The sequence below is a fragment of the Nerophis ophidion genome, linkage group LG16, assembly GCF_033978795.1.
Source record: "Nerophis ophidion isolate RoL-2023_Sa linkage group LG16, RoL_Noph_v1.0, whole genome shotgun sequence".
Lineage (NCBI taxonomy): Eukaryota > Metazoa > Chordata > Actinopteri > Syngnathiformes > Syngnathidae > Nerophis > Nerophis ophidion.
The window spans coordinates 27895098-27922381 of NC_084626.1; the positions used below are offsets into that span (position 1 = coordinate 27895098).

Here is a 27284-nt window from a genome sequence, read left to right on the forward strand (position 1 = left end):
GCAACTTGAGGGTTGCAGGTTCGATTCCCGCTTCCGCCATCCTAGTCACTCCCGTTGTGTCCTTGGGCAAGACACTTTACCCACCTGCCCCCAGTGCCACCCACACTGGTTTGAATGTAACTTAGATATTGGGTTTCACTATGTAAATTGAGTCACTAAAGAAAAAGCGCTATATAAATATAATTCACTGCACTCACAGTAACACAACATAAACAAAGACCCAGAATCCTTTGCATCCATGATACTTCCTGACTATTTTATACACCCCGCTGGCAGCAAACCCCCCCCCCCCCCCCCCCCCCGTGCTTCGGTAAGGTGGGCGGGGTTGGGGGTTCGGGGGTATAAAATATATTCAGGCTGAGTCATAGATGCAAAGGATTCTGGGTATTGTGTTGCATTTATGTTGTGTTACTGTGAGGATGTTCTCCTGAAATGTGTTTGTCATTCTTGTTTGGTGTGGCTTCACAGTGTGGTGCATATTAGTAAGAGTGTTAAAATTGTTTATATCACAACCATCAGTGTACTCTGTGTCACCCAGTATGCCTTTCAATCTCGTACGTGTGGTCGCGGAAGCTGCATACAACATATTGCTGGACTATCAATCGGTTCGTAAATGTTGTTGAAGGTGTCAAAGGCAATGGCTTCACAGCACGCCCTTATTCTTGTCATTAGGATGAACACCATTGGATATTCGTGAGAACGTTAGCGGTACCCATTGTCTTCTTTACTCTGTGATACGGGTTTAAATAGCTCTTTGAGTGGTAAAGGTGGCTGACCTCTGATGTATTTCAACGGGCGGGTGGCGGGCGGTTGCGGTTCTGATAAAATGTTGGTTCGGGTGTACGGCGGGTGGATGACGACTTTGGTGATGCGGTTGCGGATTATATAATTGTCTATCCGTGCATCTGTAGTATGTCGATTTTGCATGCAGTTGCAATTCCAAGATGTTAGAAAACACTACTTTCCAGGTTGAATGTGCTATTGTTATCTTTTGTTGAGCCCCACAAAGTAGTTATACTGTAAGTATTGTACTCATTACACATCAGTTGTTTAATTGTAACGTGCATTATTGGAGTTTACAGTATCTATTTGGTGTTGTTGATTTTGCCATGGACAATTGATAATAGTAATTGGTAGCATGTCTATGGCTTTATTGTACTTTTCGAGCGCCTTCTTTTTGCGCAGTTGGCATAGAAAATTCTAGAATTATCACGAGGCAGTCCAGCTGAGTCCTGTCTTGAGTGCTTGACTGCTTATTTCCTGGCCAAGTGCTTGAGCCGGTGCAGAGTCTGCAACCTGACGTGACGTCACATGCAACAAAGGTATCGAAATATGAATCTGTATGATTTTATGTGAAATGGTACCCAGTAGTACCGAAAAACTTCAATCGGTACCTGATGAAAGTACAAAATTCGGTGCCTGTCCCTGCATACACTATTGGTTCTTATTACTGCCTTTTGTTCTGTAGGTGCTGGCTCTGTTTCCATGTCAAGTGCTTTTTACAACGGAGATCTTAGTCACTCGCTAAGCCATGAACTTGAGCAAGGAATAGAAACTGTACTGACACTAGACATTATCAAAAATCGATGCATGGAAATGGTAGGCATGTCATGAGTGTCATACACGCTATGATTTACTTTTGTTTAGGGCTCCACCTATTGATTATTTTAGTAATCGAGTAATCTGTCATTTAGTTTGTTTGATTAATTGAGTAATCGGATTAAGCACACTTTTTTGAAAAAAATAAGATTTTTTTAATTGCCATACCATCCTTTTTTTTCCTGTTACAGTAAATGCACATCATCAACCTTTTAAATTGCACTTTTACCATGTGTACATTAATATAAAAAAACATTAAAAAAAAAAGCTGTTCACCGCCACACAGATCACGGCACCCACACACCACAGCTCTCATGTGCTCTCTATTGCAAGGACTGTGCTGAAACTATGTACGTTAGAGATGCGCGGTTTGCGGTCTCATCCGCGTAGTCGCGGATAAACCGTGGGTCGGGCGGGTGACATGACGAAAAAATAGATTTTAATTAGATTCGGGTGGGTGGCGGGTGAACCTTTCGGAAATATGTGATATACATGGTTCAGGGATCGGTATAATTTACCATTCAAAGAGCCATTGTCACAAAGCGAAGAAGACAATAGGAGACGCTAATATTCTCTAGAATGACTGCCGGCTGTCATCCAGTTAATAAGTATTAGAGCGTGCTATGAAGCCATTGGCTTTGTCGCCTTCTACAGCATGTAGAATCTGCTTGTCAGTCCAGCAACATATTGTGTGTGGCTTCCGCAGACACATGCACACGACTGCAAGGCATACCAGGTGACACAGAGTACACTAATGGTTGTGATATAAACAATTTTAACACTCTTAGTAATATGCACCACGCTGTGAAGCCACACCAAACAAGAATAACAAACACATTTTGGGAGAACATCCTCCCAGTAACACAACATAAACGCAACACAACAAATACCCAGAATCCTTTGCATCCATGACTATTCCTGACTATTTTATACACCCCGCTAGCAGCAACGTACATACTCTTGTCATCGGGATGAACACCATTGGATATTTGTGAGAACGTTAGCGGCTCCCATTGTCTTCTTTACTCTGTGCAAGGGGTTTAAATAGCTCTTTGAGTGGTAAAGGTGGCCGACCTCTGATGTATTTCAACGGGCGGGCGGTTGCGGTTCTGATAAAATGTTGGTTCGGGTGTACGGTGGGTGGATGACGACTTTGGTGATGCGGTTGCGGATTATATAATTGCCTATCCGCGCATCTCTAATGTACGTGTATGTAAATTACACTCCTGATTTTTATTACCATATTTTCCGGACCATGAGGCGCACTTGTAAACCATATTAAGGGGTCATGTTCTGATTTTTGTTTTCTACATTTACAACATTCTCTTGTGATCTACATCAGTGGTCCCCAACCACCGGGCCAGGTACCAGTCCGCGGACCGATTGGTACTGGGCCGCACAAGAAATAAAAAAATAAAAAAAATAATTTTTTTTATTTTTTATTATTAAATCAACATAAAAACACAATATGTACATTATATATCTATATAGATCACTACAGTCTGCAGGAATACAGTCCGTAAATTGTATTTCTTTATGAAAAAAAAAAAAAAAATCCCCCATCCACCCTCCTCCCCCCGGTCCGTGGAACAAATTTTCAAGCGTTGACCGGTCTGCAGCTCCAAAAAGGTTGGGGTCCACTGCTCTACATAACACGTAATGCTGGTTCTTTGGTCAAAATGTTGCATACATAATGTTTTACAGACCATGTTCAAGCCACTTTTTGAGCTTCTCTTCAGGATTACGTGGCTCCACTTTGACAGTGTCTTCTCCTCGTCATCTTTTCTTGTAGTTATTTGCGCTTACATCGCAAATCTACTGACAAATATAAGTTAAAACTGTATGCTACTTTATGAGGACTGGCAACAGGGGAGGATGAATGCCCCACAACACAGGATAGAGGAAAAATAAGACGCTTATTGACTACGGCGCGACTGCAATGGCACACACGTGCCAATTTTAGGGATTAATGTCAATTCCAAATACCCAACATTAGGTACCAATCGGAAAGAAAAGATGGTTTTACAAAATAAACAAAAACGCCAGGTAATGTGTCCTAATAAATACCATTTTGGGGTCATTCTACACACCGTGATAATACCCATATGTTTAAGCACAGTACATTTGACTACGATCGTTGTAATGCTCCAAAAATCCATCAAGCGGTGAGTATTTGTAGCTTACCAAAGTCGTACTAATACATTTTGACAGATTTTTGAGCGCTGTGGGTAAAGTCCTCAAACAGGCTTGTCAAATATATCGCCCACGGGCTGGATCAGGCGCGTGAACAAGTTTTATCCAGCTCTCGGGATGAGTTTGCTAAGTGTAAAAATGAGCCAAAATTTTGGAATGAAAGAAACTGCTTTTCTAAATGTGTCCACTAGATGTCGTAATAGCAATTATTTGTATCTTTGTAGATAATACTACATATATAAAAAAAAACACATGATGATAGTGCACCAGTCAAGGAAAATGAGCAAACTACATCAATAACATACTGTAATTTGATTTTGATATTGTTTTTTCATCTTGATAAATTGAAAATCAACGCCAATGAGTAGACTGATGAACATTATCACATAATTTATTCAGAAAGGCAAATAAAGATAAAATACTATCAACCGCAACATGTTTGTGTAAGAAAAAAAACACCATTATGATTTGTACATTTTCAGAATGTGCTTGGTCTATTTTTAAACAAAGAAAACAGTCTGAAATTGTCTTTATTTTTAAGTTATCGTGCCGTGATTTTACCAGTCAGGCTCACTTGGGAGTAGATTTTTCTCTGTGTGGCCCCTGATCTAAAATAGGTTTGACACCCCTGTTCCAGAACCTCCAATGAAACCTCAAAGTTTTGGCCTTGTTTGCTTACTGGTACTTGTTAGTGTCATTTATTGAACAGGTGTCAACCTGCAGTCCACACATATCTCTTATGTGTGAGTGCCACACTCACATTTAAAAATATATGTGTGGCGCACTGTCGGTTTTTGAGAAAATGAAAGGATTGTAAGTTCACCTTTATTGTCCAAAAATACGATATTTACACTCATTAAACAATAATAGAAGCAACATAATATAAATCAAAGCTTTAATAATCAAAGTATTCAATTCATTGTTGGGGTTTTACTATTGTTGTGCAAGTCAAGCCTCTCTTCACTATACCATCTCCATTTGTTGCCCATTTTGTTGTTTTTCCTCTTCTAAGGTATCAAGTACAGCATCTGTGATTGTCGCCCACCCACCCCGATGTCGTCTTCTTAAATACAGCAATCTTCCTCCTTGCCAGGTCACAATAGTGTTTTCCACTCAACAGCCCTCCTCCCTGCTCTCGGAAAACAAGCTTTTCCACTGGTGTGTGCGTCACACACCATGGCAACAAATCTGAAGACCACCTCAATGACAAAACTCATCCGTCAATTTTTGCATCTGGCACAGTTATGCTTGGTCAAGGCTTCCCAGCATCTGCTGCAGCGAGCTCTTTTGGTCAATTAGAGTTGGAGAGGATGTGACTCAAATAGGGTAATTGTATCAGGTGTGTTTTTCACTGCTGAAAGTGCTGAACATGACCCCTGAGAGATGCTTTGCCAACCTGGGACACTGTGTGATCATGAAACCGCCATAGATAATGATTTATCTGTGGCATAGGTGTCAAAGTCAAGAATTATCTATGGCCCCCAGGATGATATTTCATTAGTAATGGAACCGGCCCACAGGCCACAGCCGCCTGCTGCTTTGCACTGATCCCCTTTTTGGCTGTGTGGAATTAATGGAACATGGAGTTGTTTTAACACTTGTAAATGTGCTTGAAATCAGTGTAAAAGATCACACTTAGAATATGAAAAGACGGCATCCATTGAAGGAGAAGCTTGCTTTTTACATTAAAGCAGATGAGGGAATGGGAGTTTAGAGATTCACAATATGAGGCCATTGTTTCATGGGTAACAAAAAGAAAGAAACACAACAATTTTTAAACAGGGAGATGCAACTAAGATTATCTGTTTTGCAGAAGATGGATTTATACAATTAATAAGTGGAATTTCAAAAACATTATTTTTAAATAGAGTCAAGTTAATTATGTGTTACTTACTTATGATACTTACTTATGATCTAATGACACGCTAGCTGTTCAAATTCAGGACCCTGGGTGGACCACTCATCTGTGCATCAGCTGGGGACGTCTCTGGGCTGCTGACCTGTCTTCACTCAATATGATCCCCTGCTGGCCCCACTATGGACTGGACTCTCACACTATTATGCTAAATCCACTGTGGATTTGACTCTCACACCATTATGCTAGATCCGCTATGGATTGTACTCACACTATTTATGTTAGATCCACTATGGACTGGATTCTCACACTATTTATGTTAGATCCACTATGGACTGGGTTCTCACACTATTATGCTGGATCCACTATGGACTGGGTTCTCACACTATTATGTAAGATCCACTGTGGACTGGACTCTCACACTATTATGCTAGATCCACTATGGACTGGATTCTCACACTATTATGCTAAATCCACTATGGATTGGACTCTCACACCATTATGCTAGATCCACTATGGACTGTACTCTCACACTATTTATGTTAGATCCGCTATGGACTGGGTTCTCACACTATTGTGTAAGATCCACTGTGGACTGGATTTTCACACTATTATGTTAGATATACTGGACTCTCACTATATTATGTTAGATCCACTATGAACTGGATTCTCACACTATTATGTTAGATCCACTATGAACTGGACTCTCACACTATTATGCTAGATCCACTATGGACTGGATTCTCACACTATTATGCTAGATCCACTATGGACTGGATTTTCACACTATTATGTTAGATATACTGGACTCTCACTATATTATGTTAGATCCACTATGAACTGGATTCTCACACTATTATGTTAGATCCACTATGAACTGGACTCTCACACTATTATGCTAGATCCACTATGGACTGGATTCTCACACTATTATGCTAAATCCACTATGGATTGGACTCTCACACCATTATGCTAGATCCACTATGGACTGTACTCTCACACTATTTATGTTAGATCCGCTATGGACTGGGTTCTCACACTATTGTGTAAGATCCACTGTGGACTGGACTCTCACACTATTATGCTAGATCCACTATGGACTGGATTCTCACACTATTATGCTAGATCCACTATGGACTGGATTTTCACACTATTATGTTAGATCTACTGGACTCTCACACTATTATGTTAGATCCACTATGAACTGGACTCTCACACTATTATGTTAGATCCACTATCGACTGGACTCTCACACTATTATGCTAGATCCACTATGGACTGGATTCTCACACTATTATGTTAGATCCACTATGAACTGGACTCTCACACTATTATGCTAGATCCACTATAAACTGTACTTTCACACTATTATGTTAGATCCACTATGGACTGGACTCTCACACTATTATGTTAGATCCACTGTGGACTGGACTCTCACACTATTATGCTAGATCCACTATGGACTGGATTCTCACACTATTATGCTAGATCCACTATGGACTGGATTTTCACACTATTATGTTAGATCTACTGGACTCTCACACTATTATGTTAGATCCACTATGAACTGGACTCTCACACTATTATGTTAGATCCACTGTCGACTGGACTCTCACTATTATGCTAGATCCACTATGGACTGGATTCTCACACTATTATGTTAGATCCACTATGAACTGGACTCACACTATTATGCTAGATCCACTATAAACTGTACTTTCACACTATTATGTTAGATCCACTATGGACTGGACTCTCACACTATTATGTTAGATCCACTATGGACTGGATTCTCACACTATTATGCTAGATCCACTATGGACTGGACTCGCACCCTATTATGTTAGATCCACTATGAACTGGACTCTCACACTATTATGCTAGATCCACTATGGACTGGATTCTCACACTATTATGCTAGATCCACTATGGACTGGACTCTCACACTATTATGTTGGATCCACTATGAACTGGACTCTCACACTATTATGCTAGATCCACTATGGACTGGATTCTCACACTATTATGCTAGATCCACTATGGACTGGACTCTCACACTATTATGTTAGATCCACTATGAACTGGACTCTCACACTATTATGCTAGATCCACTATGGACTGGATTCTCACACTATTATGCTAGATCCACTATGGACTGGACTCTCACACTATTATGTTGGATCCACTATGAACTGTACTCTCACACTATTATGCTAGATCCACTATGGACTGGACTCTCACACTATTATGTTAGATCCACTATGAACTGGACTCTCACACTATTATGCTAGATCCACTATGGACTGGATTCTCACACTATTATGCTAGATCCACAATGGACTGGACTCTCACACTATTATGTTAGATCCACTATGGACTGGATTCTCACACTATTATGCAAGATCCACTATGGACTGGACTCTCACACTATTATGTTAGATCCACTATGAACTGGACTCTCACACTATTATGCTAGATCCACTATGGACTGGATTCTCACACTATTATGCTAGATCCACTATGGACTGGACTCTCACACTATTATGTTGGATCCACTATGAACTGTACTCTCACACTATTATGCTAGATCCACTATGGACTGGACTCTCACACTATTATGTTAGATCCACTATGAACTGGACTCTCACACTATTATGCTAGATCCACTATGGACTGGATTCTCACACTATTATGCTAGATCCACTATGGACTGGACTCTCACACTATTATGTTGGATCCACTATGAACTGTACTCTCACACTATTATGTTAGATCCACTATGAACTGGACTCTCACACTATTATGCTAGATCCACTATGGACTGGACTCTCACACTATTATGTTAGATCCACTATGAACTGGACTCTCACACTATTATGCTAGATCCACTATGGACTGGATTCTCACACTATTATGCTAGATCCACTATGGACTGGATTCTCACACTATTATGCTAAATCCACTATGGATTGGACTCTCACACCATTATGCTAGATCCACTATGGACTGTACTCTCACACTATTTATGTTAGATCCGCTATGGACTGGGTTCTCACACTGTTGTGTAAGATCCACTGTGGACTGGACTCTCACACTATTATGCTAGATCCACTATGGACTGGATTCTCACACTATTATGCTAGATCCACTATGGACTGGATTTTCACACTATTATGTTAGATCTACTGGACTCTCACACTATTATGTTAGATCCACTATGAACTGGACTCTCACACTATTATGTTAGATCCACTATCGACTGGACTCTCACACTATTATGCTAGATCCACTATGGACTGGATTCTCACACTATTATGTTAGATCCACTATGAACTGGACTCTCACACTATTATGCTAGATCCACTATAAACTGTACTTTCACACTATTATGTTAGATCCACTATGGACTGGACTCTCACACTATTATGTTAGATCCACTGTGGACTGGACTCTCACACTATTATGCTAGATCCACTATGGACTGGATTCTCACACTATTATGCTAGATCCACTATGGACTGGATTTTCACACTATTATGTTAGATCTACTGGACTCTCACACTATTATGTTAGATCCACTATGAACTGGACTCTCACACTATTATGTTAGATCCACTGTCGACTGGACTCTCACTATTATGCTAGATCCACTATGGACTGGATTCTCACACTATTATGTTAGATCCACTATGAACTGGACTCACACTATTATGCTAGATCCACTATAAACTGTACTTTCACACTATTATGTTAGATCCACTATGGACTGGACTCTCACACTATTATGTTAGATCCACTATGGACTGGATTCTCACACTATTATGCTAGATCCACTATGGACTGGACTCGCACACTATTATGTTAGATCCACTATGGACTGGACTCTCACACTATTATGCTAGATCCACTATGGACTGGACTCTCACACTATTATGTTGGATCCACTATGAACTGTACTCTCACACTATTATGTTAGATCCACTATGAACTGGACTCTCACACTATTATGCTAGATCCACTATGGACTGGATTCTCACACTATTATGCTAGATCCACTATGGACTGGACTCTCACACTATTATGCTAGATCCACTATGGACTGGATTCTCACACTATTATGCTAGATCCACTATGGACTGGACTCTCACACTATTATGTTGGATCCACTATGAACTGTACTCTCACACTATTATGTTAGATCCACTATGAACTGGACTCTCACACTATTATGCTAGATCCACTATGGACTGGATTCTCACACTATTATGCTAGATCCACTATGGACTGGACTCTCACACTATTATGTTGGATCCACTATGAACTGTACTCTCACACTATTATGCTAGATCCACAATGGACTGGACTCTCACACTATTATGTTAGATCCACTATGGACTGGATTCTCACACTATTATGCAAGATCCACTATGGACTGGACTCTCACACTATTATGTTAGATCCACTATGAACTGGACTCTCACACTATTATGCTAGATCCACTATGGACTGGATTCTCACACTATTATGCTAGATCCACTATGGACTGGACTCTCACACTATTATGTTGGATCCACTATGAACTGTACTCTCACACTATTATGCTAGATCCACTATGGACTGGACTCTCACACTATTATGTTAGATCCACTATGAACTGGACTCTCACACTATTATGCTAGATCCACTATGGACTGGATTCTCACACTATTATGCTAGATCCACTATGGACTGGACTCTCACACTATTATGTTGGATCCACTATGAACTGTACTCTCACACTATTATGTTAGATCCACTATGAACTGGACTCTCACACTATTATGCTAGATCCACTATGGACTGGATTCTCACACTATTATGCTAGATCCACTATGGACTGGACTCTCACACTATTATGTTGGATCCACTATGAACTGTACTCTCACACTATTATGCTAGATCCACAATGGACTGGACTCTCACACTATTATGTTAGATCCACTATGGACTGGATTCTCACACTATTATGCTAGATCCACTATGGACTGGACTCTCACACTATTATGTTAGATCCACTATGAACTGGACTCTCACACTATTATGCTAGATCCACTATGGACTGGATTCTCACACTATTATGCTAGATCCACTATGGACTGGACTCTCACACTATTATGCTAGATCCACTATGGACTGGATTCTCACACTATTATGCTAGATCCACTATGGACTGGACTCTCACACTATTATGTTGGATCCACTATGAACTGTACTCTCACACTATTATGTTAGATCCACTATGAACTGGACTCTCACACTATTATGCTAGATCCACTATGGACTGGATTCTCACACTATTATGCTAGATCCACTATGGACTGGACTCTCACACTATTATGTTGGATCCACTATGAACTGTACTCTCACACTATTATGCTAGATCCACAATGGACTGGACTCTCACACTATTATGTTAGATCCACCATGGACTGGACTCTCACACTATATTGTTAGATCTACTATGGACTGAACTCTCAGACTATCATGCTAAAACCACTATGGACTGGACTCTCACACCTTTATGCTACATCCACTACGGACTGGACTCTCACACTATTATGCTAGATCACTATGGACTGGACTCTCACACTATTATGTTAGATCTACTATAGCTCTCACACTATTATGCTAGATCACTATGGACTGGACTCACACTATTATGTTAGATCTACTATAGCTCTCACACTATTATGATAGATCAACTATGGACTGTACTCTCACCCATTATGCTAGATCCACTATGGACTGGACTCTCACACTATTTTTGTTATATCCACTATGGACTGGATTCTCACACTATTATGCTATATCCACTATGGACTGGACTCTCACACTATTATGTTGGATCCACTATGAACTGTACTCTCACACTATTATGCTAGATCCACTATGGACTGGACTCTCACACTATTATGTTAGATCCACCATGGACTGGACTCTCACACTATATTGTTAGATCTACTGTGGACTGAACTCTCAGACTATCATGCTAAAACCACTATGGACTGGACTCTCACACCTTTATGCTACGTCCACTACGGACTGGACTCCCACACTATTATGCTAGATCACTATGGACTGGACTCTCACACTATTATGTTAGATCTACTATAGCTCTCACACTATTATGCTAGATCACTATGGACTGGACTCTCACACTATTATGTTAGATCTACTATAGCTCTCACACTATTATGATAGATCAACTATGGACTGTACTCTCACCCATTATGCTAGATCCACTATGGACTGGACTCTCACACTATTTTTGTTATATCCACTATGGACTGGACTCTCACACTATTATTTTAGATCCACCATGGACTGGACTCTCACACTATTATGTTGGATCCACTATGAACTGGACTCTCAGACTATTATGCTAAAACCACTATGGACTGGACACTCACACTATTATGCTAGATCCACTATGGACTGGACTCTCACACTATTATGCCAGATCCACTATGGACTGGACTCTCACACCATTATGCTAGATCCACTATAGCTCTCACACCATTATGCTAGATCCACTATAGCTCTCACACTATTATGCCAGATCCACTATGGACTGGACTCTCACACCATTATGCTAGATCCACTATAGCTCTCACACCATTATGCTAGATCCACTATAGCTCTCACACTATTATGCTAGATCCACTATGGACTGGACTCTCACACTATTATGCTAGATCCACTATGGACTGGACTCTCACACCATTATGCTAGATCCACTATAGCTCTCACACTATTATGCTGGATCAACTATGGACTGGACTTTCACTCGATTATGCTAAATCCACTCTACGCCCATTGCACCGGTCGCCCAGTGGGGGAGGGTCTCCACATCTGCGGTCCCCTCCAAGGTTTCTCATTGTCATCCCATTGGGTTGAGTTTTTTCTTGCCCTGATGAGGGATCTGAGCCGAGGATATCGTTGTGGCTTGTGCAGCCCTTTGAGACACTCGTGATTTAGGGCTATATAAATAAACTATGATTGATTGATTGATCTGAACTCTTTCCTCAGGCTTGTTGATGACCGCTGTGTGGTTCAACCTGACACAGGGGACCTCAACAACCCACCTAAGAAATTCCGAGGTGAGTCCCACGCCTGATGTTTGCTCAGCCTGATTTTGAGTGTATTACATTAGCACACCATTATCCACTTTTATGTCAAGGTCCTTACTTGCCAGCAGACCTTGGTAAAACATATTAATGAGATAATTGTGCTCTCAAAATGTAATCCGGAGCAAATGTTTGATATCATGTTGTTCATACCCCCAACTATTTAGGTCTGTACACTTTTATTTAATTTCACTAGTTAAAGGTTGAATGAAAATAGTTGATTTTGGTTTTATTTAAAATAGTTTTCCGTGTTTTAACTCAATTTTCAACTGTGTAGCACAGATTCAAAAAGTCTCCATTTCTCACACTATAAGCTCATTTCTACCCATTTAAAAAACATATTGTATAATTTCTCCTATTTCCGGAGTCAAAACAGTCTACTTCTACACACAATTAGGTTTTTAAAACATCTTTGTCCACAGGAAAATACGTCTTGTGGGCATGTTTGTGCATGTTATTTGTCAACGTGGAAAAACAATATAAAAGGAAGTTGCTTTTGTTCAATGAGATTGCAATGTGCATGATATGGTATGTGAGTTTTAATCGGATTTCTATATACTGTGAGGATATTGTGGGGTTATGAAAAATATGATGCCATGTTTTGATTGTTTATTTGCCAGATGCCTAATTACAAAAGCTATTGAACCAAATTCCATGAATTTTCTAGAGAAGTGGTAAATGGGAAAGTGAAGAGCCCATTCAGTTTTGATGCAGATTTAGATAAACTTTAATTTAAAAATGATAACAAGGGAAAAAAAAAGCAAACGCTAAACCACAACTAATGTACTGTACATTGCTACCACCTACTGGCCTGCAGAGGGAAGGTAGCTGCTTGGCACCTCCTAATTGGGTCATGTTTATATGACATGTTTATTATTGTTCGGCATTGGCAAATATAAGCACTTTACTAATTAATATTTGAGCCCTAACCTGTATAAGAGTATGTTGTGAAAAATATGACATCGCCAGTGCATATCCACCATGTTTGTCTAATCTTTGCATAAAGCAACTAGAGCAAATTGACATACTAAAGTTTAAATTTTGTATCAGTATTATGGGTTCTTTACATTGGTACACTAGCCATTAAGCTAACACTTTGTTTGTTATACCCGGAGTAGGCATTTTTTTTTCTTGGCCAATGTCTGCTGTGTCCCACTGACTGCTCTTGCCTGGCATGTGTCAATGCAGAGGGTTTATGCAATAACTCTATGCTCCACTGACTTACAGTACCATGGCATTGCTATAACCAACTTTGATGTGTGTGTCAGCTGTCCAGCATATTTGGGGGAATTTGAAGAATTTCCACATGGCTTGACAGTTGGTACCTAGTATAGAGTTTTTAAAGCCTTACTGTGACTCCTTCAATGCTGGCAAAGAACAACTCTGAGCTGCCATCAATCACGATCACTGACGTGACTATTAAGATAAAAGACAGTCTCGAACCATAGAGACTACTTCCTAAATATTGAGGTCTACAGTAATTATGCCTCGAATAAACCGTGTCTTTGGAAAATATTCACAGCACTTTACTTTTTCACATTTTGTTGTTACAGCCTTATTCAAAAATGGAATAAATTCATTGTTGTTGTCAAAATTATACACGTTTATATATATATATGTATATATATATATATATATTAGGGGTGTGGGGAAAAAAATGGATTCAAATACGAATCGCGATTCTCACGTTGTCGATTCTCATTTTTAAAAAAAATCAATTTTTTAAAATGTATTTCTATTTTTTATTTTTTATTTTTTTTTATCAATCCAACAAAACAATACACAGCAATACCATAACAATTCAATGCAGTTCCAAAACCAAACCTGACCCAGCAACACTCAGAACTGCAATAAACAGAGCAATTGAAAGGAGACACAAACACGACACAGAACAAACCAAAAGTAGTGAAACAAAAATGAATATTATCAACAACAGTATCAATATTAGTTATAATTTCAGCATAGCAGTGATTAAAAATCCCTCATTGACATTATCATTGGACATTTATTAAAAAAAAAGAACAATAGTGTCACAGTGGCTTACACTTGCATCGCATCTCATAAGCTTGACAACACACTGTGTCCAATGTTTTCACAAAGATAAAATATGTCGTATTTTTGGTTCGTTTAATAGTTAAAGCAAATTTACATTATTGCAATCAGTTGATAAAACCTAGTCCTTTACAATTATAAAAGCTTTTTTTTTTTTAAATCTACTACTCTGATAGCATGTCAGTAGACTGGGGTAGATCCTGCTGAAATCCTATATATTAAATGAATACAGAATCGTTTTGAATCAGAAAAATATCGTTTTTGAATCGAGAATCGCGTTGAATCGAAAAAAATCAATATATAATCAAATCGTGACCCCAAGAATTGATATTGAATCGAATCGTGGGACACCCAAAGATTCGCAGCCCTTATTTATGTATATATATATATATATATGTTATTGATATTATTATTATTATTATTTTTTTTTTACAAATGTATTTAAAAAAATAACAATTAAGAAATCACATGTACATAAGTATTCACAGCCTTGGACATTATTTGCAAAGGCGTGCAACTGTCTATATGTAAGGTCCCACACTTGACAGTGGATGGGAGAGCACAAACCAAGCATAAAGTCGAAGGAATTGTCTGGCGACCTCTGAGACGGGATTGTCTCGAGGCACGAATCTGGAGAAAGGTACAGAAAAATATCTGCTGCCTTGAAGGTCCCAATGAGGGCAGTGACCTCATCCGTAAATGGAAGAAGTTTCGAACCACCAGGACTCCTCTTAGAGATGGCCGCCGTCGAACCTGAGTGTTTGGGGGAGAAGAACCCGATGGTCACTCTGTCAGAGCTACAGTATTATTCTGTGGAAAGAGAAGAACCTTCCAGAAGGACAACATCCCTGCAGCAATCCACCAATCAGGTCTGTATGGTATAGTCGCCAGACGGACGCCATTCCTTCTTAAAAGCTTGCCAAAATACAGCTGAATTACTCTTAGACCAGGAGAAACAAAATGTTCAGGTCTGATGCGAAAAATATTGAACTCTTTGCTGTCAATGCCAGGCGTCATGTTTGGAGGAAACCAGGCACCGCTCATCACCAGGCCAATACTATCCCTACAGTGTAACATGGTGTCGGCAGCATCATGCTGTGGGGAACAGGGAGACCTGTCAGGATAGAGGGAAAGATGAATACAGCAATGTACTGAGACATTCTGGATGAAAACCTGCTCCAGAGCGCTCTTGAACTCAGACTGGGGTGACAGTTTATCTTTCAGGATGATAACAACCCTCACACACACAGCCAAGGTATCAAAGGAATGACTTCAGGACAGCTCTGTAAATGTCCTTAAGTGGCCAAGCCTGGAGAGATCTGAAAATGACTGCACACTGACATGTCCCATCCAACCTGATGGAACTTGAGAGGCGCTGCAAAGAAGAATAAGCGAAACTGCCCAAAAATAGGTGTGCCAAGCTTCTGGCATCATATTCAAAAAGACCTGAGGCTGTAATTTCTGCCAAAAGTGCATCAAAAAAGTATTGAGCAAAGGCTCTGAATAATTAAGTACATGTGATTTCTTTTTGTTTTTTGTTTTAATACATTTCAAAAGCTCAAACAATGTTTTACCCTGTCATTATGGGGTATTGTGTGTGTAGAATTCTCAGGTGAAAAAATGAATTAATTCCATTTTGGAATAAGGCTGGAACATAAAATGTGGGACATAGTGATGCTCTTTGAATACTTTCCAAATACACTGTCTGCAAGCCCGTTTTTGAACCAATGGATTTGAGAAAATCAAAAGTAAATTAATGTGGGGGAAAAACATAAGAAACTCAACAACAGACAATTAACAGTATTTTGTCTGTTGGACGTGGGTCTCTATGGTCTCGTTCTGTTGCATTCCTGCAACACAGGGGACACGAGAGATCTTCATATATTTTCTAGAATATTAATTACGATTATAGCTCATCCGGTTCTTTGCGTCGGCTTGTATTTTGCATCTCACAACATGTAAGAATGATTTTTTGTTAAGTGAGTGTTCCCCTCTGTTCCAACCTGACACAATGTTCATTATCCATTCGGATTGAGAATATAAAGTGATACATTGGTGATGTTCATAGCAAACTTTCGTCTTGTAATTCACCCTGTCTTTATCCTGTTAATGACAGAGATTCTTACAGTACAGTTGCTGCCACCCATGTCGTTATTTTTTTAGAATATTTTCTTTATTAATATTGGACTGTTAAAAATCACCCCAGTGATGCGTCATACAGTAGCTTTTGTGTCTATTCTGGTGCCCTTACCTCTTCGTTTGGTTGTTATTGCTTTAAAAAATGGCAAACTATTAAAACCTTTTAAGCTCTGTCTATGCATTAGCTATAGAATTGTGTTAGTTCATAAAACAAGCTTTTCATGTTCATCAACATGTATTTTTATACTCTACTGGTGTTAGTGTACAGTTCAACGCAACTTCTAATCAAAAGTAAAATAATGTTAGTCAAGTAGTGGTCTGCTTTGTGTCAGTGGACAGCATTTGGCCAATTTGCCCTAAAATAACTTCAAAGAGATCAAGGTAATTTTTTTTGTTCTTTCTCCCTAGACTGCCTTTTCAAACTGTGTCCCATGAACAGATACTCTGCACAAAAACAGTTCTGGAAAGCGGCAAAACCTGGAGGCAATAGCACTACTGACACTGTCCTCCTCAACAAACTCCATGTAAGGTCTTCATCACCATGCAGCCGCCACAAGGACAATACTTGTTTGGGTAGTTAGTAGCATCCAGTTTTTGTGGTGATATGTGATATGTAAAAACACACTATAGATTAGATAAAAGGCACAATCAAATGAGATCCAATACAAGAGATGGGTTATGTCTAAAACTGTAGTTTTTAAACAATATATTTTTTAACCGACTTGCTTTCCTTTTTTGAATAGCACAACTTTAGTTGACCATAGTGACGTATAGAATCAACTAGTTACGGTTAGAGCATAATTAACCAAAAGATAATAGTTGACATACTTGCCAATCCTCCCGGATTTTCCGGGAGACTCCCGAAATTCAGCGCCTCTCCCGAAAACCTCCCGGGAAAAATTTTCTCCCGAAAATCTCCCGAAATTCAGACGGAGCTGGAGGCCACGCCCACTCCAGCTCCATGAGAACCTGACTCAATGTTGTGACCCTCTTAAACAGGACAATACTTCCATCTACTGTGCATAGAATAGAATGTCTGTTCTGAAGTCCACAGTAAAGAGACGTAACTTCATCACGTCGCCTGGTTATTGACTCCAACCCAATATATTACACCGTCGAGCAAAATGAAGAAATACGCTTGCAAGTTCCAGAACGATTGGAAACAAGAATTTCAGTTTATCCAGGAGAGTTTGAAGCGTAAGGGGTATGTTGCCTGTAAATTTTGTAGAACAGACTTCTCCATTGAACACGGTGAACGGATATACTCAGCCATGAACGGTCAGTTAGCAAAGCACATAGCGTCCGCAGGACAGCATCATTCAGAACCCAGTATTATGGCCCACCTCGCAAAATGGAGACCCGATGGTGTATCCTATGCTGAGACAAAGATGGCTATACTGATAGCTGGAAGCAACATCCCGTTCTTATTTGCTGATGTCTACAACAAATCCGTGAAGGATATGTTCCCAGATTCGGAGATCGCTCGCCAATACGCAAATGGCAGAACAAAGGTTACTCAAATAGTGAAAGGTACGTGTTGTTGTTTTTTTTTTTACTAACCAGCAAGCACAGTACAGTTAGTAGAACAACTGTGTTTTTATTACTGTGTATTTGATAGGTGCCGTCTGAAATTCAACGATTTATTTTATTTATATATATAATAAAATAAATATATATAGCTAGAATTCACTTAAAGTCAAATATTTCATATATATATATATATATATATATATATATATATATATATATATATATATATATATATATATATATATACAGTATATATATATATATTTATATATATATATATATATATATATATATATATATATATATATATATATATATATATATATATATGAAATACTCGAGTTGGTGAATTATGCGCCACCCCTCTTAACCACGCCCCCCACCTCCCGAAATCGGAGGTCTCAAGGTTGGCAAGTATGATGGTTGATGAATACAAAAAATAGGAAATAAAGTTAGCTTTACAGTAAAATAATGAAGATAATTAACATAACCTTGTAGGTTGGCTTCCCAATGGAATGTACTCCCACATTATGTAATAATTTAGCAATTCAATAATTATATCCAATCGACATCCGTTGCAGCCAATCACCCTGAATGGTGGGCCCTTACATCTGCGGTCCCTTTTCAAGGTTTATTCTTTTTCCCCAGCCGGGCTGTTATGAGTTTTTTCTTGCCCGGATGTGGGTTTAGATCAGGGGAGTTGGTGTGAGTTGGTGAAGCCCTTTTAGACATTTGTCTTTAAGGGCTATATGCATAAATGTTTGATTGATTGATAGCAGTATCCAATATGTACTTTATTGCCTAATTGGAGCTAAACATTAAATAAAACATAATATAGTAATTTTTTGCAGAAGACAAAAATAAGATTGTTGTAATTGATTGTTTGTTTAAATGTGAGGGAAAATTTGCTCGGTAAACTTCTGATAAATAATTATATGAAATATTCTGCTCGCTGAATGTAGAATTTAAGAACAGCATATGAAATACTATTTAAAAAAAACAACAAAAAAAAAACAACAAATGGAGCTGTGTGGCACACCACAACTTATAATTGATGGGTTTGTAAACAACAACATTTTAAGAATACATTGCAGTATGTAAATCGCTGTGTTTAGTGTATTTATGTATGTATATCTCGAACAGTAAGTCTTCTAGTCCAGTGGTTCTCAACCTTTTTTCAGTTATGTACCCTCTGTGAAAAATGTTTTAATTCAAGTACCCCCTAATCAGAGCAATGCATTTTTGGTTGAAAAAAAGAGATAAAGAAGTATAATACTGCAGTATGTCATCAGTTTCTGATTTATTAAATTGCATAAGAGTGCAAAATATTGCTCATTTGTAGTGGTCTTTCTTGAACTTTTTGGAAAAAAAGATATAAAAATAACTAAATACTTGTTGAAAAATAAACAAGTGATTCAATTATAAATAAAGATTTCTACACATAAAAGTAATCATCAACTTAAATAGCCCTCTTTGGGGATTGTAATAGAGATCCATCTGGATTCATCAACTTAATTCTAAACATTTCTTCACAAAAAATAAATCTTAAACATCAATATTTATGGACCATGTCCACAAAAAATCTAGCTGTCAACACTGAATATTGCATTGTTGCATTTCTTTTCAGTTTATGAACTTAAATTCATATTTTGTTGAAGTATTATTCAATAAATATATTTATAAAGGATTTTTGAATTGTTGCTATTTTTATACTCTTTTTTTAAATCTCACGTACCCTTTGGCATACCTTCAAGTACACCCAGGGGTACGCGTACCCCCATTTGAGAACCACTGTTCTAGTCCTCCCTCTATGGATGATTGCAATAATGTAATCTTTATGGTTTTGTAGATTCTGCATGCATTTTGAGATTCATACATTAGTAGTAATCACTAATAGAGGCATCATTTTGTTGGCTCTCCTGACCAAAGAAGAATTTCCAGGAGCGCCTTCCTAATTCTTGCCTTTTGTTGCAGCATGCTGCTGACTTGGAGAAGAAGCAGAACGAGTCTGAGAACCGCAAGTTGCTCGGCTCAGTCATCCAATATGGCAACGTCATTCAGGTGTGTCCAACAACCTGCATGATAAGGTCCAACAGTACTGAGCATGGTCAAACGCTGTACTGCTAATGATATGGACTTCAACCCTCTTGCAGAAGTATTAATTTTGTAATGCTAAAAGTGTTGTTGTTTTGGGAGAAATTAAATCACACAATATAGTCTGATGATGCAATAACTTGTAAAATGTGTGTTATTGCTGGCTTATTGTAAAAACATAATTACAAGAAAATGTATTCTGTAGCAGAGGTCTTGGGAAGCATCTTCTAATAAAAGAAACTTGCTCATTAAGAGCATAAATAGACACTATGTTCAATACTTACGAGGATGCTTACTTTTTATGAAGTACTTCCTTGGGTCTTAATGCACCAGTCCAGTCTAGCACACATTTCCTTTTATGGCCCAACCAGTCTTCATGTTTTCAGTGGCTACTTTGTGCCATTTTTGGTAACTAGTTGACATGTACCGATGTATGTTTTTTTTTCCCCCCAAAAGTTGCTGCATTTGAAAAGCAATAAGTACCTAACGGTGAACAAGCGTCTACCTGCACTGCTGGAGAAGAATGCCATGAGGGTGACTCTGGACTCGGCAGGAAATGAGGGATCCTGGTTCTACATCCAGCCTTTCTACAAATTGCGATCACTGGGAGACAGTGTGGGTAGAGTGCGGTGTGGGACTCATTTCCAGTTAGAGTAATAGGACCAACCATTTATACTGAGAGGAGCCAGATGAGGTGGTTCGGGCATCTGGTCAGGATGCCACCCGAACGCCTCCCTAGGGAGGTGTTTAGGGCACGTCCAACCGGTAGGAGGCCACGGGGAAGACCCAGGACACGTTGGGAAGACTTTGTCTCCCGGCTGGCCAGGGAACGCCTCGGGATCCCCCGGGAAGAGCTGGACGAAGTGGCTGGGGAAAGGGAAGTCTGGGTTTCCCTGCTTAGGCTGTTGCCCCCGCGACCCGACCTCGGATAAGCGGAAGAAGATGGATGGATGGATGGATGGATTTATACTGCAGTTTGCACTTTATATTTTATACAAAAGATGCTTGATTTTCAAATAACAGAGGGAAGCTGACAGAAATAATTATGTATCTGTTTGCAAATTGCTCATCTGCGATGTATACTGCATTTTTAGCATGGATAGTATGGTAATATGGATATTTAATTCATAACACAAAACTTCCATGTGACTTAAACTCTTGACCCATGTTAACATTGGCAATATGGCACTTTTAGCACCATTGTGAAACATCATACAAGAGTTATGATGTACATGTTTTGTGGATAAACACAGGGCCACCCCAGGCTAAATAAGGACCTTGAGCAGAAATCTATATTTGGAGGCCGTCTAATACAAACATTTTTCCAAATTTCTTTTTATTTATGTAAAACACTTTTTTACACAAAGGACAAAAAGGAAGAAGAACAAAAAGTAATGCTGTTCTGAGGTGAATCAAGTATCTCAAGAATTAAGAAATAACTACAGTATTTATGCCGAAATGTGAAGTAAATGCTGCAAGAGTAAAAAATATACAAAAAAACAAGTCAGTGCCAATCTTTTTCAACTGCCTCAAATGACATTGTGAGATCCAATCTTAATTTCCTCTAAAATAAAACTGGCAGCATATTTAAATGCTTTTTGAATCTATTAGTACAATATTCTCCTTTGTCCCACACGCCATTAGATTGTACAACTCCTCTCTGGGGCGGGGGGTACTAGGAAGACAGGGGATGCAAAACCATAACGTTTTCATAACATGGTCACTACTGCCTACTTTCTCTTGTTATACTCTTATTTTACTGTTATATTTTTATTCCCATTGTTGCTTTTGATTTTTTATTCTTATTGTAATATTTCTCTATTTAGTTTCCATTTAAACCCCCATGATTTACTTTTTACTTTTTTAAATAGATCTCAACTTTGTACACTGCTGCTGGAATTTTAATTTTCCTGAAGGAACTCTCCTGAAGGAATCAATAAAGTACTATCTATCTATCTAGCTATCTATCTATCTATATAGGCATTGGGAACAAATAATGATTAACATGATTCAAAATCACACGGGGTGCTGATTTTTCTACTGCTACAAAAGCACACTAAGTGGTGTAATTTTTTTTATCATATGCTGTATACCTCTTTTCACAAATGCTTTAGCATACATACACTAGTGAGTCACCTTGGTTTCTGCAATGTTCCCGCAGGTGGTGATTGGAGATAAAGTTGTCCTTAACCCCGTAAATGCAGGGCAGCCTTTGCATGCCAGTAGTCACCAGCTGGTTGACAACCCAGGATGCAATGAGGTACTATTGCACAACTTTTTACAGTATTTACAGTATCTATTAGATTGTGAAATCCATACATATACACTATGTCACAGGTATCAAGTTCAATCTGGCCTGTGATGTCATTTTAAGCCTGGAAATATTTGTAAATAAAGTAAAAAAAAAAACGTGCACTGGATGCAATTGCATATCGTTTAAACTTGAATATGATCTAATAATAAAATAACCCCCTCAATGCCCCTCAATGCCCCTCAATTCCCCCCAAAAATGGATCAACTCGCTGGAATATAAAGACAATATAACATACATCTATAAACGTGGATGCATATGCAAAAGTGCAATATATTTATCTGTAAAGTAATTTATTTATTAATATCTGCACATTTTTGCTCTTTTATCCTGAACTACCATGAGCTAATGCAGGGGTCACCAACCTTTTTGAAACCAATAGCTACTTCTTGGGTACTGATTAAGGCAAAGGGTTACCAGTGTGATACACTCTTAAATAAATTGCCAGAAATACCCAATTTGCTCAATTTACCTTTAATAAATATATATATATATATATATATATATATATATAAAAGGGTATTTCTGTCTGTCATTCGTCGTACATTTTTTTTCCTTCTACCGAAGGTTTTTTGTAGGGAATAAATGATGAAAAAAAACACTATTGAACGGTTTAAAAGAGGAGAAAACAGGGAAAAAAAAAATTAAATTTTGAAGCATAGTTTATCTTCAATTTCGACTCTTTAAAAGTAATTTTTCCTGATTAAGATTAATTTTAAATTTTTGATGACATGTCTTAAATAGGTTAAAATCCAATTTGCACTTTGTTAGAATATATAACAAATTGGACTAAGCTATATTTCTAACAAAGACAAATCATTATTTCTTCTAGATTTTCCAGAACAAAAATGTTAAAAGAAATTCAAAAGACTTTGAAATAAGATTTAAATTTGATTCTAAAGATATTCTAGATTTGCCAGAATAATTTTTTTGAATTTTAATCATAATAAGTTTGAAGAAATATTTCACAAATATTCTTCGTCGAAAAACAGAAGCTAAAAATGAAGAATTAAATTAAAATGTATTTATTATTCTTTACAATAAAATAAAAAAGAATAATTGAACATTGATTTAAATTGTCAGGAAAGAAGAGGAAGGAGTTTAAAAGGTAAAAAGGTATATGTGTTTAAAAATCCTAAAATCATCTTTAAGGTTGTATATTTTTCTCTAAAATTGTCTTTCTGAAAGTTATAAGAAGCAAAGTAAAAAAAATAAATGAATGTATTTAAACAAGTGAAGACCAAGTCTTTAAAATATTTTCTTGGATTTTCAAAGTCTATTTGAGTTTTGTCCCTCTTTAGAATTAAAAATGTCGAGCTAAGCAAGACCAGCTTGCTAGTAAAGAAATACAATTTTAAAAATAGAGGCAGCTCACTGGTAAGTGCTGCTATTTGAGCTATTTTTAGAACAGGCCAGCGGGCTACTCATCTGGTCCTTACGGGCTACCTGGTGCCCGCGGGCACTGCGTTGGTGACCCCTGAGCTAATGCAAGGAAATTTCGTTTTTATCTGTAATGTAAATTTCAAATTTGAATGACAATAAAAGGAAGTCTAATTTTAGTGCAACTCATATTTTATTATCATATATTCCATTTTTCTTTTATTAAACAAATATATTTTAAAATATTTGCTTAACTTCTAATTTCAAAGCAAGTTATCCATCAAAGTGTACACCGTAAATACGACAATAGTTTTTCAGTAAAATTGTGGCGACCAAGCTCCCTGAGTTTTTTACCATAACATTTAAGGTTTTCTTTTATAGCTTAGTACTGTAAATGGAAAAACAGTACCACGCAGGTGCCTTTTTTCCACTATAAAAAACGGTTACCATTTTTCCATTTACAATAGTAGACCGTAGAAAAAAAACTTAAATTTACAGTACCGTAATATGCTGTAAAAACACGTTACATTTTATCTACATACACCATTTACGGAAAAAGTATATACAATAATTAAATGCATCATATACAAATATCATGAGGTGAATCATAACTGCAATACAGTACATCCCTCAATGAAAACCAGTTTGACCATCTGCTTAATGTGAAAAGTTTCAATATAATCCAAAAACAGCAGCTAATTACAGCCTCCAAAATGACCAATAAGTATGTGTAATTCTACAATATCATACATTTGTATAATGCATTTTACATCTTCAACTTAGGTAAATTCTGTGAATTGCAACACAAGTTGGAAAGTTGTGCTGTTCATGAAATGGAGCGACAACAAGGAAACCATCCTCAAAGGGGTCTGTATATTCCTATTACTTTATGAGACTTATGTTACAGCACCCTTCTTCTAAAACATCCTTGGATCTTTTCACTGTGTGTGTTTGTTGTGTGTACGCTTTTGTGTGTGTGTGCGTGTGTTTGCAATGGCAGGGAGATGTTGTCCGGTTGTTTCATGCCGAGCAGGAGAAGTTTCTCACTTGTGACGACCACAGGAAGAAGCAATATGTGTTCCTCAGAACAACAGGGCGCCAGTCCGCCACGTCTGCCACCAGCAGCAAGGCACTCTGGGAAGTGGAGGTTAGTGTGGTACTATACATACTGTCAAACATGTTGATTGAACGGCAATAAGCTCATCAATTTGCTTTTGCCCCTCGCTAGGTGGTCCACCATGACCCGTGTCGGGGAGGTGCAGGTTACTGGAACAGCCTGTTCAGGTTTAAACATTTGGCAACTGGTTGCTACTTGGCTGCAGAGGTGGGTGAGGTGTGTGTTTTTGTATATTATACTATATTTGTTTTAGTATTTTATAGCGATGTAATAGTATTGCGGTTTCAAAATACTCAAAATATTGCCATGATGTGTGACTCTGTCAACAAAAACTTAGTGAGTGTTTTTTTTTTTTCTTCTGGCGCTTTTGCATTGCAAGGTTGAAATTAAACTACATCTTCCATAAGGTGGGTACGTGAAACGCCGAAAATGGAAGGAAAGAAGAAAACATGCTGGGGTAGTGTGTTCATAGTTGAAAAGAGGAATTGTGTTTTTTATGGACATTTCATCAAAATCCATTCACAGCAGACAAACAAACCCTGGTAAAACATAACTTATTTGGCAGAGGTGATAAAGTCTGCGTACTAAAGCCCTACCTTCGTCTCGAGTGTTTTCAAGGCGGCACACGGCTGCGGAGGGAAAGTGTCCAGTGGGAGCGGGGACATTGCACACCGCGGGAAACAGAGAAACTACTTGATAGACCATCACCCGGAAAACCTATCGAACGTTAGCGAAGCTAAACATCAATTTTGAATGAATTTATATTCTATACAACCGGTATAGCTCGGTTGATAGAGTGGCCGTGCCAGCAACTCGAGGGTTGCCGGTTCGATCCCCGCTTCCGCCATCATAGTCACTGCCGTTGTATCCTTGGCCAAGACACTTTACCCACCTGCTCCCAGTGTCACCAACACTGGTTTAAATGTAAAATTTAGATATTGGGTTTCACTATGTAAAGCGCTTTGAGTCACTAGAGAAAAAGCACTATATAAATATAATTCACTTCACATTATTAACATTTTAATTGTTTAACTTTTAAGAGAAACAGCATTTTCCAAACTTGTATAAAAAAAAATTGACTACAGAGAACACTGCTTCTCATTAAGTAAAAGTTGAAAGACCCTAAACGGAACATTACTGTTTTACACTTGTTAACACAAGATGTTTACATTGCCACTTTAAATACATTCAACTGTAGGTTGTTTTTTTTTAATATTTGCTTGAAACAGTGGATTTTTCTGCACTATTCTTTCCACTTAAAAATTCAAGTTTGTACTAATAAATATGATTAGCATTTGGCCAATATGTTTGTGTTTAAGTACTGTAGGTGTTAGTCTTAAACATTTCTTCCATTTTATTTTACACACCATGGCAAGTCTTTACCAATGTTTTTTTTTGGCTATCATACCTGGCCCTAATACTCTCACAGTTTTGTACTGTGCAATTTGATATTTTTAAATCCCAAGTCCCAAGTACAGGTGCTGTTCATATCATTAGAATATCATGAAAAAGTTGATTTATTTCAGTAATTATATTCAGAACGTGAAACTTACCTTTTATATCAATTCATTACACACATAGTGATATATTTGAAATGTTTATTTCTTTAAATTTTGATGATTAGTACTGACAATTACTGAAAATCTCAAGTTTAGTATCTCCAAAAATTAGAATATTAGTTACGACTAGTACCAAAAAATATTTTTTAGAAACATGGGCCAACTAAAAAGTATGAACATGGAAAGTTTCAGCATGTACGGCAATCAATACTTAGTTGCAGCTCCTTTTGCCTGAATTGCTGCAGCAATACGGTGTGTCATGGAGTCCACCAGTCTGTTGCACTCCTCA

At 38.1% G+C, this 27284-nt stretch overlaps 1 protein-coding gene across 17 annotated transcripts in view; it reads left to right on the plus strand.

The window, feature by feature from the left end:
• itpr1b (inositol 1,4,5-trisphosphate receptor, type 1b) overlaps nucleotides 1–27284 on the plus strand; it is a 299908-nt gene that overhangs the window by 26249 nt on the left and 246375 nt on the right. For 10 of the 17 annotated variants that reach the window (XM_061874781.1, XM_061874784.1, XM_061874785.1 and 7 more), the window contains exons 3-10: nucleotides 12716–12786; nucleotides 17413–17528; nucleotides 20509–20595; nucleotides 21085–21243; nucleotides 22790–22888; nucleotides 25103–25186; nucleotides 25320–25466; nucleotides 25548–25652. In XM_061874781.1, the coding sequence (XP_061730765.1) occupies nucleotides 12716–12786; nucleotides 17413–17528; nucleotides 20509–20595; nucleotides 21085–21243; nucleotides 22790–22888; nucleotides 25103–25186; nucleotides 25320–25466; nucleotides 25548–25652 (868 nt within the window). The remainder of the gene's footprint in view (nucleotides 1–12715; nucleotides 12787–17412; nucleotides 17529–20508; nucleotides 20596–21084; nucleotides 21244–22789; nucleotides 22889–25102; nucleotides 25187–25319; nucleotides 25467–25547; nucleotides 25653–27284) is intronic. The other 7 variants (XM_061874782.1, XM_061874790.1, XM_061874793.1 and 4 more) reach the window with 1 other exon arrangement.